This window comes from Apus apus, chromosome 3 (assembly GCF_020740795.1).
Source record: "Apus apus isolate bApuApu2 chromosome 3, bApuApu2.pri.cur, whole genome shotgun sequence".
Classification (NCBI taxonomy): domain Eukaryota; kingdom Metazoa; phylum Chordata; class Aves; order Apodiformes; family Apodidae; genus Apus; species Apus apus.
In genome coordinates this window covers 44762578-44777116 of record NC_067284.1, presented here as the reverse complement: position 1 = coordinate 44777116, position 14539 = coordinate 44762578, and the positions used below count along the sequence as shown (strand labels likewise).

The 14539-nt window shown below is 35.9% G+C and overlaps 1 protein-coding gene across 2 annotated transcripts in view; it reads right to left on the bottom strand.

Moving 5' to 3' along the window:
• EML6 (EMAP like 6) overlaps nt 1-14539 on the bottom strand; it is a 114872-nt gene that overhangs the window by 63147 nt on the left and 37186 nt on the right. For both annotated transcript variants that reach the window (XM_051616062.1, XM_051616064.1), the window contains exons 3-6: nt 9485-9583; nt 7371-7439; nt 4642-4827; nt 2615-2750 (exon numbers count right to left, since the gene is read on the bottom strand). In XM_051616062.1, the coding sequence (XP_051472022.1) occupies nt 2615-2750; nt 4642-4827; nt 7371-7439; nt 9485-9583 (490 nt within the window). The remainder of the gene's footprint in view (nt 1-2614; nt 2751-4641; nt 4828-7370; nt 7440-9484; nt 9584-14539) is intronic.

Sequence of the window (14539 nt, the reverse complement as noted above, 5' to 3'; positions counted from 1 at the left end):
AGATGTGAATTAATAAAGAAATCCATTGATCATATAGCCAAGGTCAACCATGTCATCATTTTCACATCTTCTGGAATTAAATACACAATGCAATTAACTACTAGTCTCATTAAAAAATTCACTGTAGTCATTGTGTATCATCTCATCTTGTCCATCTTTTAATTTTGATGTCATTTTGTGACTTAGCTACATTTATACTGAAGTTTTACATACATCATCTTGATACACACCAAAGGCCACCCAAGGAAGTTCAGATATTAAGTGGAAAATGGGTATTAAGTTTTAGAATACAAAGAACATATTTTGATGTGGGCAAGGCAATGTTTTTAGTGATGTTTCTGATTGTTACTGGTGATGCATCTTATTTAAAAAGTGGATAGTAATCTTCAGTACAGGATGACTGATGAATGAGCATATACAGGGCGAGGGGTGTGGGGAGTGGGGTGGGGGCAAAGTCTTCCTGGCAACCTAGAAAGAAGTTTTAAGTTTGAAAGCTGATGCCTTTGCAAACTGCTTTGGAAGAAAAGTAATTGGAAAGGAGGGACAGAAGGTCATAGATAAGCAGTTAAGGCTACCACCATTACTTAAAGTTACTTATGTGCGTAGACTGATCCCTGCTGCTGACATAACTGAAAATGAAACAAAATTTCCAGCCTGTTAGTAGCAAGCACTAAATGGTGATCATTGCTGGATGATATATCAGACAGAAACAGCAGAAAAGGACAGAGACAAAAAAGGAAAATCACAGGCAAGAGTTGTGTCACACTGAAAGAACACAAAGAGAAAAAACCCTGAAATAGGAAAAAAGATTTAAAAATAATTAAAGTTATGATGACAGGGTTTAAGTGCATGCTTGGATTTTATGACCTGCAGTCATCCCCAAGGTCTCAATTCCTTATAGCTGTCATCAGAACAGCAGTCCCACTGCACTTTGCACAGATACAGCATTATATCTTTTTACTGAGTCTTAATGGTTATGCTCACGGACACACTATCTTTGACTAAGATTTGATAAAATTTGCAGACTTGCTTAAACTGGTTTCCTGCCATTCAAGCAGACAATGTTTTTATTTGGCCAACAAACATAAACTTGAGGATTAAAATTCTTTGCAGACAAGATTTGGACAGTGTTCTGGTTTTAGTTTTTAGAAATCTATTTATCAGTTTTTAAAAATTGCTATAATTTACATACAATTCTAAATGGCAACTCAATTCACTTTCTGCAATTGAAATTTTTTACTGCATTTGCCAAGTAAGAAGATAGCAAGAACTGCTATGGACTGTCTCTCAGTCATATAGCTGCTGTTAGTTTGCCTGGATTTACTCAGCTGCTCCCATCTATACATTTAGTACCTGTCTTGTGCATGAGCACTGCTTTCTCTGTGTCACCCTTCATAGATGTTCTTCTGACTTTTATTAGGAACAGACTGCCTGCAAGACTATTGTTAGCCAGGACTGATCTGATTCGCCCACATGTACAGGCTTAGTTCTCCACAATTTTTAGAAAGCATTTCTAAATTGATCCAAACTGCTGTAAATGCTCGTAAGATACTGCTATTGTTTCTGGAAATGAATGCCAAAGATTATCATTCTGGCTGCAAAAAGCTACATAAAGCCAGAACTACAGAGCAAAGGGACTACTGGTTGGGTGTATTTCACAACTGGTTTGAGCGCTAAATTCCATGAGTTGACACCACAGAAAGCCAGACTGGTAGAGCAGTGTTCATCAAAGGCTGTTAGGAGTTTGCTTGTTGGATGAGCCTAGATAGATGCATTTTACAAGTATTAGAATCACCATCTGACCTGGATTAAGTAAGATGAAAAAAAAAACGAACAAGCTTGTTACTAGATTGCAGACCAAAAATTTTTAACCTTTTTCATGGCCTCTTGATTATTCCAATGGTAATTTTAATATGAAAACTAAGACTAAAAACATAAGCTAAACACCAGGGGAAATTAGCCATTACAAAGCTGGCTGCCAAAAGTGTATAAAGCCTGCTTTAAACCAGCAGACTGCTGCTATACTCTCAATCTAAATGGATGAGTAGAATTCCCAGAAGACCAAGGTCTTCATAAAGCATGCATTGTCATCTCTGGAGAGTATTAATGCTCTGAGAGTCTAATAATAAAATAAAAAGATGACTAAGCTCAGAGGAAGTATGATTAGGTTTAACAATTATGATGGTCAAGAATTTAACCACACTCTCTATATTAAATACGCCAAGTGCTACCATTCCAAATGAACCTAACGGAGTGCTCAGATGCTCAGCATCTTTGAATATCAGGTTCCAGAAATCTCAATTAATTAAACAAATTGCAATTGATTAAGTTAAAGATTGTCTAACTTTATTTACCTGTCTTTTTGTGCTTAATTAGTTTTTACTTATCTTTTTGAATTTGCATTATGGGGAGCAGCAATGATAAGCACCCCTCTGTTTATGCTATGAAACATGGAAAACTAGACTACACCCTTGTCAGGGATAAAAGGGCATACAGATCTCAAAAGTAAATACAGTCATTAAGTAAAAAAAATAACACTATGCAGAGACATTTAAATTGTGTCATAATCCATTATCCAGATGTGTGAAAAACCATTAAAGTAATAGCTCATTACCTTTGTATCCTTGTTCAGTCTCCCTGAGATCAATTTTAGTAATTGGTTTGAAATCAGTGTCCCATAACCGAATGCAACCATCTCTCCCTCCAGTGGCAAAACCTTCCTCACAAGCATACATACTAAAAATTCCAGCCTGTTAACCAATAGTATAACAAGTTTTAAACTTCTTTACAATTGATTTAAACACACAAGGCAAATGTTTTTGAACAGACTCTTGTTAAAGGCTAGAAACTGCTAGGCAGCAAAATGTTGTCCATCCAGAAAGCAAACCAGCAAACACAGGGAGATACTTTTATTTCAAGTGCTCCCACTTTAGTCATTTATGCAGAATATTCTTGTACAAATAGCAGTGACACGGCCTATTTCCAGAACTTTACATTTGGTTTAGTTAATATTATTGTAAGAACTATTAATAAATAATGGAACACTTCAAATAAAGAGTTATCCAGAAGAAAAAAAAAAAAAAAAAAGCAAACAAGCAATACAAATATTCTTACAGGTGCGGAGGTGATTGAGACATTCTTTCATGAATTCAGTTCAGACATCATTTGGAATCTGACAGGAACTGAAAGAGTGTCAAATTCATTCTCTTTGTTGAAATACATGTTCCTACTACAGTTTGAACTTCCTCTTCATTTTTTAAAAAGCCTTATTATTGATGACTGTGCTGTACTACACTGGAATGTCTCATGGAATGCCTGCTGATTCAGTATTCAGAGGAAAAGCTCTCAGTCAAGATACAAGCTGCACTGCATGGAAATTAATAAAATGAAGGGAAGACCTCTGTTTTCAAAGTGGCCTTGTTCAATGTGTTAATAAATTAATATTTCTAATAATTAATTGTGTAGAGATTAGAAATTGGCAAACTCTCTAATTTATAAGGATGAAAAAGAACACATAATACAGAAAGAGATTGCATTTAATAATTATAATTAATCTGAATAAAATTCTGCAAATATACTATAGGGATTTATTTTTTGCTAAAGATATTTCCATGTTATAGCAGTTGCACATAACCATAACCTGGCAATTACACAGTACTTCTGCAGGTAACACATCCCACTGACTTCAGTCTGACTGCTTTCATAAATTTGGGATTCTTCTATAAATAACAATTACTCTCCTGAACATTTAGATCTAATTTGAAGAGCTACGCCAAATCTTGATACACTGCCACCGTAACTAATTTTGGGAGGTCAGAAAAAACTGTTGGGTTTGCAGTACTCTTTCTAAGAATGTTGTAGAAGAAAAATGTAGTGACAACTGTTAGATTTTATTTTGCTCTTCTAAGGAAAATACTAATTTCTTTTCTTTCAAAAAACCCATTCTGGAATGCCATTACCCACAATCATATTAAAAATAAGAGTAGCTCCCAAACACATTTGAAACAAGACATGGACATTCTGCTATGCCTTTACTGCAGCAGAAACAGAGGCATATATTTATTATATTAGTCTGGTTAGAAATCTAACAAGGTCCCCTGCTTTCCCTTTTCTCGCTGTAATTATAAATGTTCCAAACTAGGGGGGATGTTGTGAAGCCAACTGAAGTAAACTGTCTTTGATCAGAGCACAATTCACAGATTAAACAGGTTTAGTTCACATTGAAACTTTTGTGAAGAGTCAGACTTCAGCATTGGGAATTTTGGTGGTAAAATTCTCTATAAAATAAGACAATTTGGTTACCAGTTATTCTTAAATAAACTGATCATAACTGAAGCTACTCAACCTGTGAAAATTTAGATTTAGAAACTTCACTTCAGATTTAGAAACTTCACTTTAGATTTAGTCTGCTTGGTTAGATCAGTGCTATAAAGATAACCAGTTCTGTCAATTAGAGCAGCTAGCATCTGTTGACAACAAGTAAACAAAGTATAAGATTACATTAAAGTTCTTAATTGAGGAACAGACTTAGACATTCTTCTGACCTGAAACAGAAGAAAATCTTTGTAGATAAGCCTTCAAGAAGTTTTCCAATTCCATGAACCATTCATTTCAGAAATTGACATTAAGACCACGACTTACACTGTGTGCTCCTTGAATCGTGCGGACCAAGTTTAGCCCTTTCCAGACGTAGATGTCTCCATTTAAAGCACCAGAGTACGTGATATCTTCTTTTGCACATGCTAAACAAAGGATAGTTTGGAGATCTCCTGTTTTACCAAATATTCCTCTCTTTGCTGTCAGGGCATTTCCACATAATGTCCAAAACTGTGAAAAGTAAAAGGCATATTAGGAAAAAATTCTGCAGAATTTCTCTTTTTCCATCCTAGCATGCAGATCTCAGACATACATCTTTACACAACAGTGTCTGGACAGACACTTAAATGACTCCTGTAGTAGGATCAGAATGCCCATCACTCCAAAAAGTTCCCACTTACCAAGGAAACCCCCAGAGAATGTAGTAAGTCTGAAAACAAAATAAAATTATCAAACTGTTTAAGTAAGTGAGGCACAACTCTGATTTACTATTGCTACACTACCCCTTCATATTATCTCACAATCTTTTATCATGTTTTGCTGGGTGATATCTTCCAATGTGAATGCCCACTTTTTAAAGCCAGGAACATCCCGTTTCACTTGTCTGCAAAATTAAAATTATAACTACTGCTCTGAAGCAACAAAATATTTTTAAAGAAATTAATGTGCCTGGAGCAGACATTTCTGCCCTTTTCCAGTGCACTGAGAGAGATATGTCCCTTAAATATAGTTACATTTACAGAGAAATTATCTGTACAATGGAGACTGCAGACACTTGTATGTGAAACAGCTCTCTTTTTGAATCAGTTCAGAGTTTTGCTTTGGGGCTTTTTGCCCCCCCCCCCCTTTTTTTTTTTTTTTTAATAGACATAATTTTATCAAGCAGCGAGGATAATTAGTGCACTCAGGTCCCTCTAAAGGATCAGACCTTCATGGAAAGGCAAAGTGAATTTAAATTAGGTGTGTAAGAAAAGTGTGGAAAAATCCAGGCCTATCAGCACTAGGATGTTCTGGACTCATGCAGAAACAGAACAATAAATCTGTGTGGTGCAGTACAGCCTTGAACAGACTTGCCAGCTCAGGTCTTTACTAGTTGAGGCACCTATGCTCTGCGGTCCACTGCACACTGGAGAGAGGCCTTCAGACACTGAACAGGAACATTGAAGTGTCTGACATTGATGCACAATATCTGTCTTATTCTCACTTTATGTGTCTACATCTTTTCACAGTTATAAGCTGAATTTTTAGGTCTCTCTTTGTACTTACTCCTATAAAATTCCTATCAAGTGGAATTCCAGAAAATCCCTGGATCAAGGATTTTTATTTCAGATTCTTGTCTATTTCTGATTCAATTAATTTTTCTCTTTGTCTCTTAACATAAGCCAATTCATGGGAAGTCAGTGGGAATACTTCACCCAGGGCTTTCACTCTGTGAGTAAAGCATCCACTCTCCTGACTTCTGGTTAGCTGCAGAAGGGCAGAAGAGCAGGCAGTAGTGTTAGGTATTGGGTGGAAGGAGGATCCTAAGCTCAGTCTGAAATTCCTTAGTTCCTAGGCTTTACCACAACTCCTGATACCTGTCCAGCCAAATGGGCCAATAGAACTGAAAGGCAAAAGGAATAAATGGCACTCTTCCCAAGGAATAGTCCCAATCCTCACAGGGGTAAATGACTTTAGAGCTGATCCTTTCCTTCCGTGCAAGTTAAAGTAATTATCACATTCCTAGAGCCTTATAATGTACAGCAAGTACACAAACTGCTGTCAGAGCATCACTGGAGGGGAACATCCTTTCCACAGATTTTTTTTTTCTTCTTCTTCTTTTGGCATGCCTCTATCTACATGTATTTACTTTGCCTGGTATTATGCATGTTCAGAGTAATTATGGCCATTTAAAGCAGAATACAGGTGCCAAAGTAAGACAGGTTTTGGAAAACAGCTTGCAGAATACAACAGATGGCATCACTGCTGCCAAAACCACCCACAGTTTGAAAGCAGTGGTGGTTTTAAGGGCACAAGCTTCCTAGTAACCAGAACTAGAGATATTAACTGGTTCCCTAAACTTCTAGTTAAAGCTCTTCCCACCCCACCCATGTGAAGTAATTGCCATCTGTTAGAAATGCTTTTGAGGAGATAGGAGAAAAATAGCAACCTGCAGGAAATATTGGCAAACAGAAGGATTTCTTTCTAAGCTTTTCACGGACATGAGAGTGTTTTATCTTAAATGTACAATATATATCTAGGTTCATATTTAAAGCACCTCCAGAAAAGGTGACTTAGAGGGAGCAAAGAATAGGGCACTAGAATTTTCACCTGTTCATTTCTGCAGGTCTTGCATTCCTTCTCTCAGGTATTCCTACAAAAGCTGGTAGCCTGACAGGCCTAATAGGAGTTAATTTAATTCATACTTTTAACTTAGTTCTTCCTATACCTGTTCAGTGACCCTTTGTGATGCTTGATGAGAGAAATCACTAAGGGCTGAGACAATTTTTAAACAGTTTAGACGGATTGGAGAGGGCAAAGAACCAAAAAATTGCAAGTATATAATGATGAAAATTTCTCTAAATGATCTTCTCGTTTTGCTTATTAAGTAGATTTGCACCTCAGTCACTGCTGAATGTCTAAATTGGCTTCAAACAAAAAATTCTGATAAAATGTTCACAGATTAAAGAAGAACATGAACTTTCTTATATATAAAGCCCTGATCGTATAAGAGGACAAATTTATTTTGTGACATTTATTTACTTTTTAACAAAAAAACAATAAAAGCTATTTACCTTTATGTGTTTTACTCCACAGCTGACAATTCTATTTGGTTGATACTGATCCCAGGAAATATCAAATATCTGTTAAGAAATACAGTAACCTGATATTTTAAATTATACAGTAATTGCATCTAGGCTCAGTTTGCTTTTACCAATTTTTAGGCATAATTTCTGTTGTAACGTACTACTAAAAATGAAATGTTTTTTAGGTAAATTTGGAACTCCATGTAAACAAAGATTAAAGCAAATATGCAGACTTCCTTGTCGACACACCTTATTCCTGCCCTCATACTTCATACAATCTATTCCAGCTCCAAGACCTTTTGAATAATCAATATTTACTGTCTCAAATAAAATGGGAATTATGGTTTAGAGCTAACATTCCTCAAATGTAGCGATTGAAGACAGGTAGATTTATCTTTATTTTTGGTAAAAAGTACAGTGTCTAGTTTGACCTGATTACCAAAAGACCTCAGTGACAAGCTTACAGCATATTCAGCAACTATGGGATTATGCCAAATAAAAATACTGTGCAACTTGGAAACAAGAAGTTTGTATTTTGGCCCAGATTTTCAATATGTCATTTTTAGAGTTTTTACTGCTGGCATTCAACTTTTACAATGCCCAAGCTGAAGACCAGTGAGGTTACCACAATCATTAGTTACTTCAGGAAATGTATTTCTATAGAGGAAGACAATGGGATTCTTCTTGCTGCTTTTAGCTCTTCAGCTGTTAAGTATAAATCACAATAGAATTTTAATCAGCTTACAGGAACATACTATCTTAAGCTGACCCATCATTCATTTTATACACAAGGAAGCATGGCCTTCCAACAAAATATCTATCTTCTTTATAAACACCAGAATTTACAGTAGTTTAAGTACTCTTTTATTTAAATATTGTTAGAACACACAAGATATTCCACTTTCAGAAATGCTTTATGACTTCTGCACATTAAATCATCAGAATTTGCAGCCTAATTAGATATGCATTCTTTCCCACTCCATCTTCAGTGCAAATTCTCCTTTTTCTGGTTGTGAAAGCCTACTAAGATTTTAGTACTTCTTGCCTGTCCTGGAGTCTTCTGCTAATTCAGAACCTGTTCTTGTACCTACTGAGGTCAGTAGCAAAACTTCCACTGACGTAACTGGGAAGTGAATCAGTTCTGAAAGAGAAATTCAAGTAAGGACTAAGATCCTGCTGTGTTGGGAACACTGTAAGTAAAAATGAAGTAACAGATTTATTCAGATGACACATAAGATGCAGACAGATTGTATGTACACGCAAACCGAAGAGAAGGGTTTAGTCTGCTCCTTTGAATACACAAATACTCCACTGTGTGTAGTAAAACATTATAATACCTCAAAATTATAACATTCTAACATGTTATAGTATCAAATCATAGAATCATTAAGGTCGGAAAAGACTCTAAGGTCATCAGGTCCAACTGTCAATATCATACCATATCCTAATATGTGTAATAGAAGAGTTGTCAGAATGTGTCCATAATTTATTTTAACATAGGTATTCTTGTGCTTATATATGGTGGGGAGGTATTTTGCTTATGCTAAACCTGTTTGAACATTTCTTTATTCTGAATAATTTTCTAAACTTGGACCTGTTCAGCTCTCTTATGTATTGACGTTATTATGATCCTTTACTTGAAGTTGATAGATATAAAAGGAATATTTATCCTAATTATATTTCTCCTACAGGTAAATGTCTTAAGCAAAAATAAAAGGGACCTAATGAAACTTTCCCTCAGGGTAGTATGTCTTTTTTACATATTCAGAAAGAACATTATCTTCATCCACTGAGCTAGCATTTCACATCTTACATAAAGTGCTATAAATCATGAATCATCCCAATCAGTGCTTAATTACAAAGATTTCCCTCCCTAGGCTTGCCAGACAGTCAGCTGCAGAATCCATCGTTTGCCTCATTGATTAACAGTGCTTTGTGCTACCTCTGCCACAATGAGAAGAAATAAATAACTTGTTCAGTATTTCAAAAGCCAAGTAGAAAAATCAAAGTTATCTTTGTGTTAACCTAACATAACCAAAGCTTATTTTAAAAAACCTTTTGTAACTCCCAGACAAAATTCAGTAAACCCTTCATACAATTACCCTGTCTGAATGGCCTGTAGCTGTTGCCAGTAGTTTTCCTCTCTTCCAGTCCCAAATACACACTGTATTTTTGGCATCCAGTCCCACTGAAGCTAAATGCTAAGGAAAAACAATAGTAATCCAGTTAACAGAAAATCAACTCAAGAATCACTTTACTGTAGATCAGATTATTATGCGTACAAATGGATTTTCCCACATGTGGCTGTGTTTGAACTACCTTGCCAACACACCACTGAGATATTCATACTAACTTACTCACTGGAGAAAGCATCTCATAATTTCTAAAAAGTCAGGTTATTAATTTCAAGTTACCAAAGTCTCAAGTACACTTCTTATAATTAAATATCTGAGGTGCTTGTTTCAGGCACACACATTTTTACCATTTTGACTTACTAATCTGATAAATAAAGTGGATGGGAAATAAATGCTCTCAAGATTTCCAAATACAGTTTTGGTTATTATGCTCATTTTGTTGAGCTTTAGAATCAGAATTTTATATACTTTTAATAATTGCCTTTTACATAGCTTAGCATATCAAATCACCAATTAAAATAACTAAAAATATTAATCACTAAATTAAATGAAATTACTAAAATTACTATCCACAAAATTAATAATATTAATATTTTTAAATTGCAACAATGCAAGAAAGAAAAATAGCAAAATAAAACAGAAAATCTGTATTAGAAAAAATACAGTAAGGCAGTAAGGCTATCAAGTACTGTACAACCAAGAGAAGAAATCATTATTCACAAAGAAGGCTCCAGTTTTCATTCTGTAGCAAAATAATTCAGAGACAAGGTGCTCTGGATAAAAAGCCTTTTCATGCTATTTCTAAGTGTAAAAACGGTGTCCATCTTCCTCCTTCAGAGAGCCACTATCAAAAGCCTCTGGTTTAAATGCAGTAGGTACATATGAACCCTTCACTGTCTTCTTAGTCATTACAGTTCCTTTATTTTAGAGCAATGAAATATATGCTTTTAAACGTTGGTGTCATGGGAGTTGACAAGGTGCATTCATTATGCCTAATGCAATACCTCAGCTCTGCCTAGTGAATAATGCATAACCCAAGTAATATCCTGTCAGCAAATGTACTATGCCATATGGTACTCATGAAAAAAACAAAACATAAAAAAAATACCCAGGACTTATGCCACAAGTTCCTCTGAGTCCTGGCTACTTTTATATTGTCTTTCACTGCAATAAAAACACCTGAGGTCTTGTTAAACCCAACTGTGTGAAAAGCTGTGGCAGGAACTTGCAAGACACCAAGAAGTCAGAAGACTTGATTATGATTTTGATATATTACATCTGCTTGAAGATTCCATATGTGAGTCTTGAAAATGGGAGATAAAGGTTGGTTCAGAATCTGGGGTTCTACAGGTAGATGTGCTTTTAAAAAATCGGGTTCCATCTCAGATGTGTACTGAATATCTGCATTTAATCCAGGACAATGTACTTGAGTATCAGACATACATAACGAAGGACAAAGAAAATCTAATATGGGAAAGAAGAAACATGCTCCTGCCAGTCACCAACAAAGAAATATGTATTTTGAGGAAGGACTAGTTTTATTTGCCCTTGAGCAATGTACACCCACCCACGGGTCTGGATGTACAGATCAAAACACAAGATATTTTCATGTACTCTAGGTGATCCTGCTCTGTCAGGGGGGTTGGACTAGATGAGCTTTCAAGGTCCCTTCCAACCCCTATGATTCTGAGATTCTGTGATTCATGGAACCTTCACTGATTCCAGTTTTTTCTCACCTCTTTTATACTGTTTTCTTCACCATGGAAACCATGGCAACACTCACAGTATCTTTTAGATTCATGATGTGAACAACATCAGACCTGAACTGTAACTACCAGTCAGGAAATAGCCATTAGAGAGGTAGATGGACAGTGAAAATAGAGTGAAAGGGGAAATTAGGAAATATTTTCTATTTTCTTCTAGCAGGTCTACCGAGGAGGATCTTCTGCTGGCAGAAAAGTGATAAATCCTGAATTTTCTTTTTTGTTGAAACACATTTTTAGTCTTTCTTCTGGAAGAGAATTTGACAGAATTCTGTTCAGAGAATTCACAGAACTAGCAGAAGAAAATACCTGCCAAATAGTTTATGCACATAATAAACCAATTATTTTTAAACCCATAAAGATGTGGAAGATCTGGCTAAAGGAGCCTACTGCAACCTAATGCCAGATTTAGAAATGCATGTAGGTATTATGGCAGTGCCCTCCTCACCCCTTTTTTTTTTTTTTAATATTTAGAAAGCAGACAAAAATTCTTCTAAAATAACTTAATAGATATTGAACCATATAGTATTGGTGAAATACTTCACTATAAAAGACATTAGATCTGTAGGTAATTCTTTGGAGGGTAGATGTTCATACTTTTAAGGAGAAGCTGCAGTTAATTCCTGATTCAACAACAGGCAAACTGACAGCTCTTCATTAAACATCTGAGCAAGCGAGCTTCCCTCCCACCAAATATCATCTTTTGGTCATAGAAAAGAAATGAACTAAAGTAGGTATTCTTAAACAGCAACAATTCTTCAAGATATTCAGCCCCCATCAGTACTTTTGAAATAATGTATTAATTATAGATAATGTGAAAAACAGGAAATTTACTCAAAATATATTTGTCTCCAAATTTAAAACTATATTTAGGTGCATAAAATAAAGGAAGCATATAAGCTATTCCCTGATTTAAGCTGTGTCTTGATCTTCTCCATGTATTACAGAAGATAACAAATCCTGTTTACTTTCTATTACCCAGTTTGTACTAAATTATGCCAGGGAAGCACTACAGAGACAACTCTGCTGTCTCTGGGCAGTGTCAGCTGAAGTCCAGTGGGGAGGAATATTTCAGAACTAATTCAGCTGAATGCCTGAAATGGACGCCCTGGAGTTCCTAACAGAAGAGCTAATTAACTTGGCTAAAATACAGATGACCAGTGTCCCTGCATTGAGCCTTCACATCCTGGAGCTGTGCAGCACCCACTCAGCAGATGCCCTTTGAGCAAGAAGATAGGCACAGTGGAGTGGGAGGAAGCCAAGCTGATCTCATGGGGGTCCTCAGGTACAGAAGTACAACTCCCCAGGCTTTTCCTCAGCCTGCTTTTATTTAGGAAGTGGACAGCTGACAGAGTTAGCAAAGAAAATAATACATTTCTTTTTGTATCAGTACTGTGACTGTTGAATTTATTTGTGGTTTGGGACTAAAATACAAATCTTTCCTGGCTATTAACAGACATTCAATATGAAAGAATGAAAGATATGCATCAGAAGGAAGGTGCAACCAATGTATGCAAGGACTACTCTGTGCTATCACAAGACGCCAGCTCCTCTGGGGATGCTGACTAAATAAACAGGAACTGCCAGCTGCTCTGAATTCCAAATACTCAAAAGTCTTTTTACCATGCCCTTTAATTTTTGCTCAGCACAGCAACTTCTTCTGCAAAGCCAAAAAGAGCAGCAAAAGTTAATACATTATCCACATTATTTATGTTTTCCAGCATTGGTCTTTCTCCAGATATAAAAGCGTTCTGTGCAAATTTTTATTTCCAGAATAAACTGCCATTTGTCCAGCACTTCCCAAAATGAGAATGCAGGGTCTCTCTGCAAGGTCAACCCAGCAGTAAGTTCACTTTTTAATTACAGCATGGTGCTCAGCAGGATTTTCAGAAGGGCCTCCAACCTTTAACTTGTTCTGACTGGGCTCTTTGGTGAGGCTTTATTCCCACCAGATATTTAAATAGATTTAAAAAAAAAAAGTTTATCCATAACTTATTTAAAGTTTAAAAAGATAAATTTAAGAACAGATATATCTGAGTGAACAATATCTTATAAAACATTATAACACCAGAAATTTTATTCCATTGATTTGAGCGTTTTCTCATCTGATTTTTCTTTATTCCACAAGTCCCAGGCATACCTTTTCTTTTAATTAGAATTGGTACAGGAGGTTTCAGAGGAAATGGCCTTACTTTAAGAAAACTGGAGGGAGCTGGTTGAAAACTAGGTTAAAAAAAGAAACCTAGCTCTGACTTCTATAGGGGAAATATAATCTATAGTGCTGTTAGTAATTCAAGTTACCCAATGCGTTGTAAACATGTTAAAGGCAATTGCTCACGTTGGTGTCTTATTTCAGACTAATCTTTAAACTGAATATACACAAGATAATGCACAATATAAAAAGTGCTTTTGTTTCATGTGAGAATACATTTTATGCATTGTCTGGTGAGTTCTGATCTCAGAAATAATAAAAGGCATAATAAAAGCCCTGTGCAGTCAGTGGAAGAGTATCTAGGCATGGGGTGATAAAACACTTCTCAACAAGAAGCTAACCATCTAGCACGTGATTTTAAGAAAATCATCTAAAGGCAGTTCTGCCCTACTGAGATGCAATTCTGAGATACACAAACAAATACAAGAAACAGTAGGAAGCTGTGAAAGAATCCAGGTTTCAGCTAATCTAAGCATTCCTAAAAACTTTTTAGCAGCCAGTTATAAATTATGACCACACTGTTACATCAGAAAGCACATTTGGACATCAATAATCACAACACTGCACAGATAGATATTTATAAAGCTATGAATGTGAAATATTTCTCATGTTCATATAAACTGTAGATCTATTTTCCTCCTACTTCATTAACAACAGAATGTTTTTAATAGTTTGCCTCCAAGGAAAAATAATAATCAATGTGTTTAGTTGCGACTAGCCCACCATTTACTTGTGTTTAAAATTTTGTCTCAAATTATCATATAATCTAATCACATATAATCTAATCACATCATACAAAACCACACACTCAGTGTCCTAACCCCATTATTCAATTAAATGGACTGTGCAGCCCAGCCAGTAAGAATCCCCTAGCAGGGAGATTATTGCAGTCCCTCTGCCAAAAAAGCTGCAGGATTGTGCAGGCTTTGTCAAGAACTGATCTCTCTGAACAGCAGGTGACAAATATGTGATGAAGCTATTACATTTGAGCCACAAGGGACCATTTCTACTATGGAGATTTGCCCAACACCCAAAGCCTCTACTGGA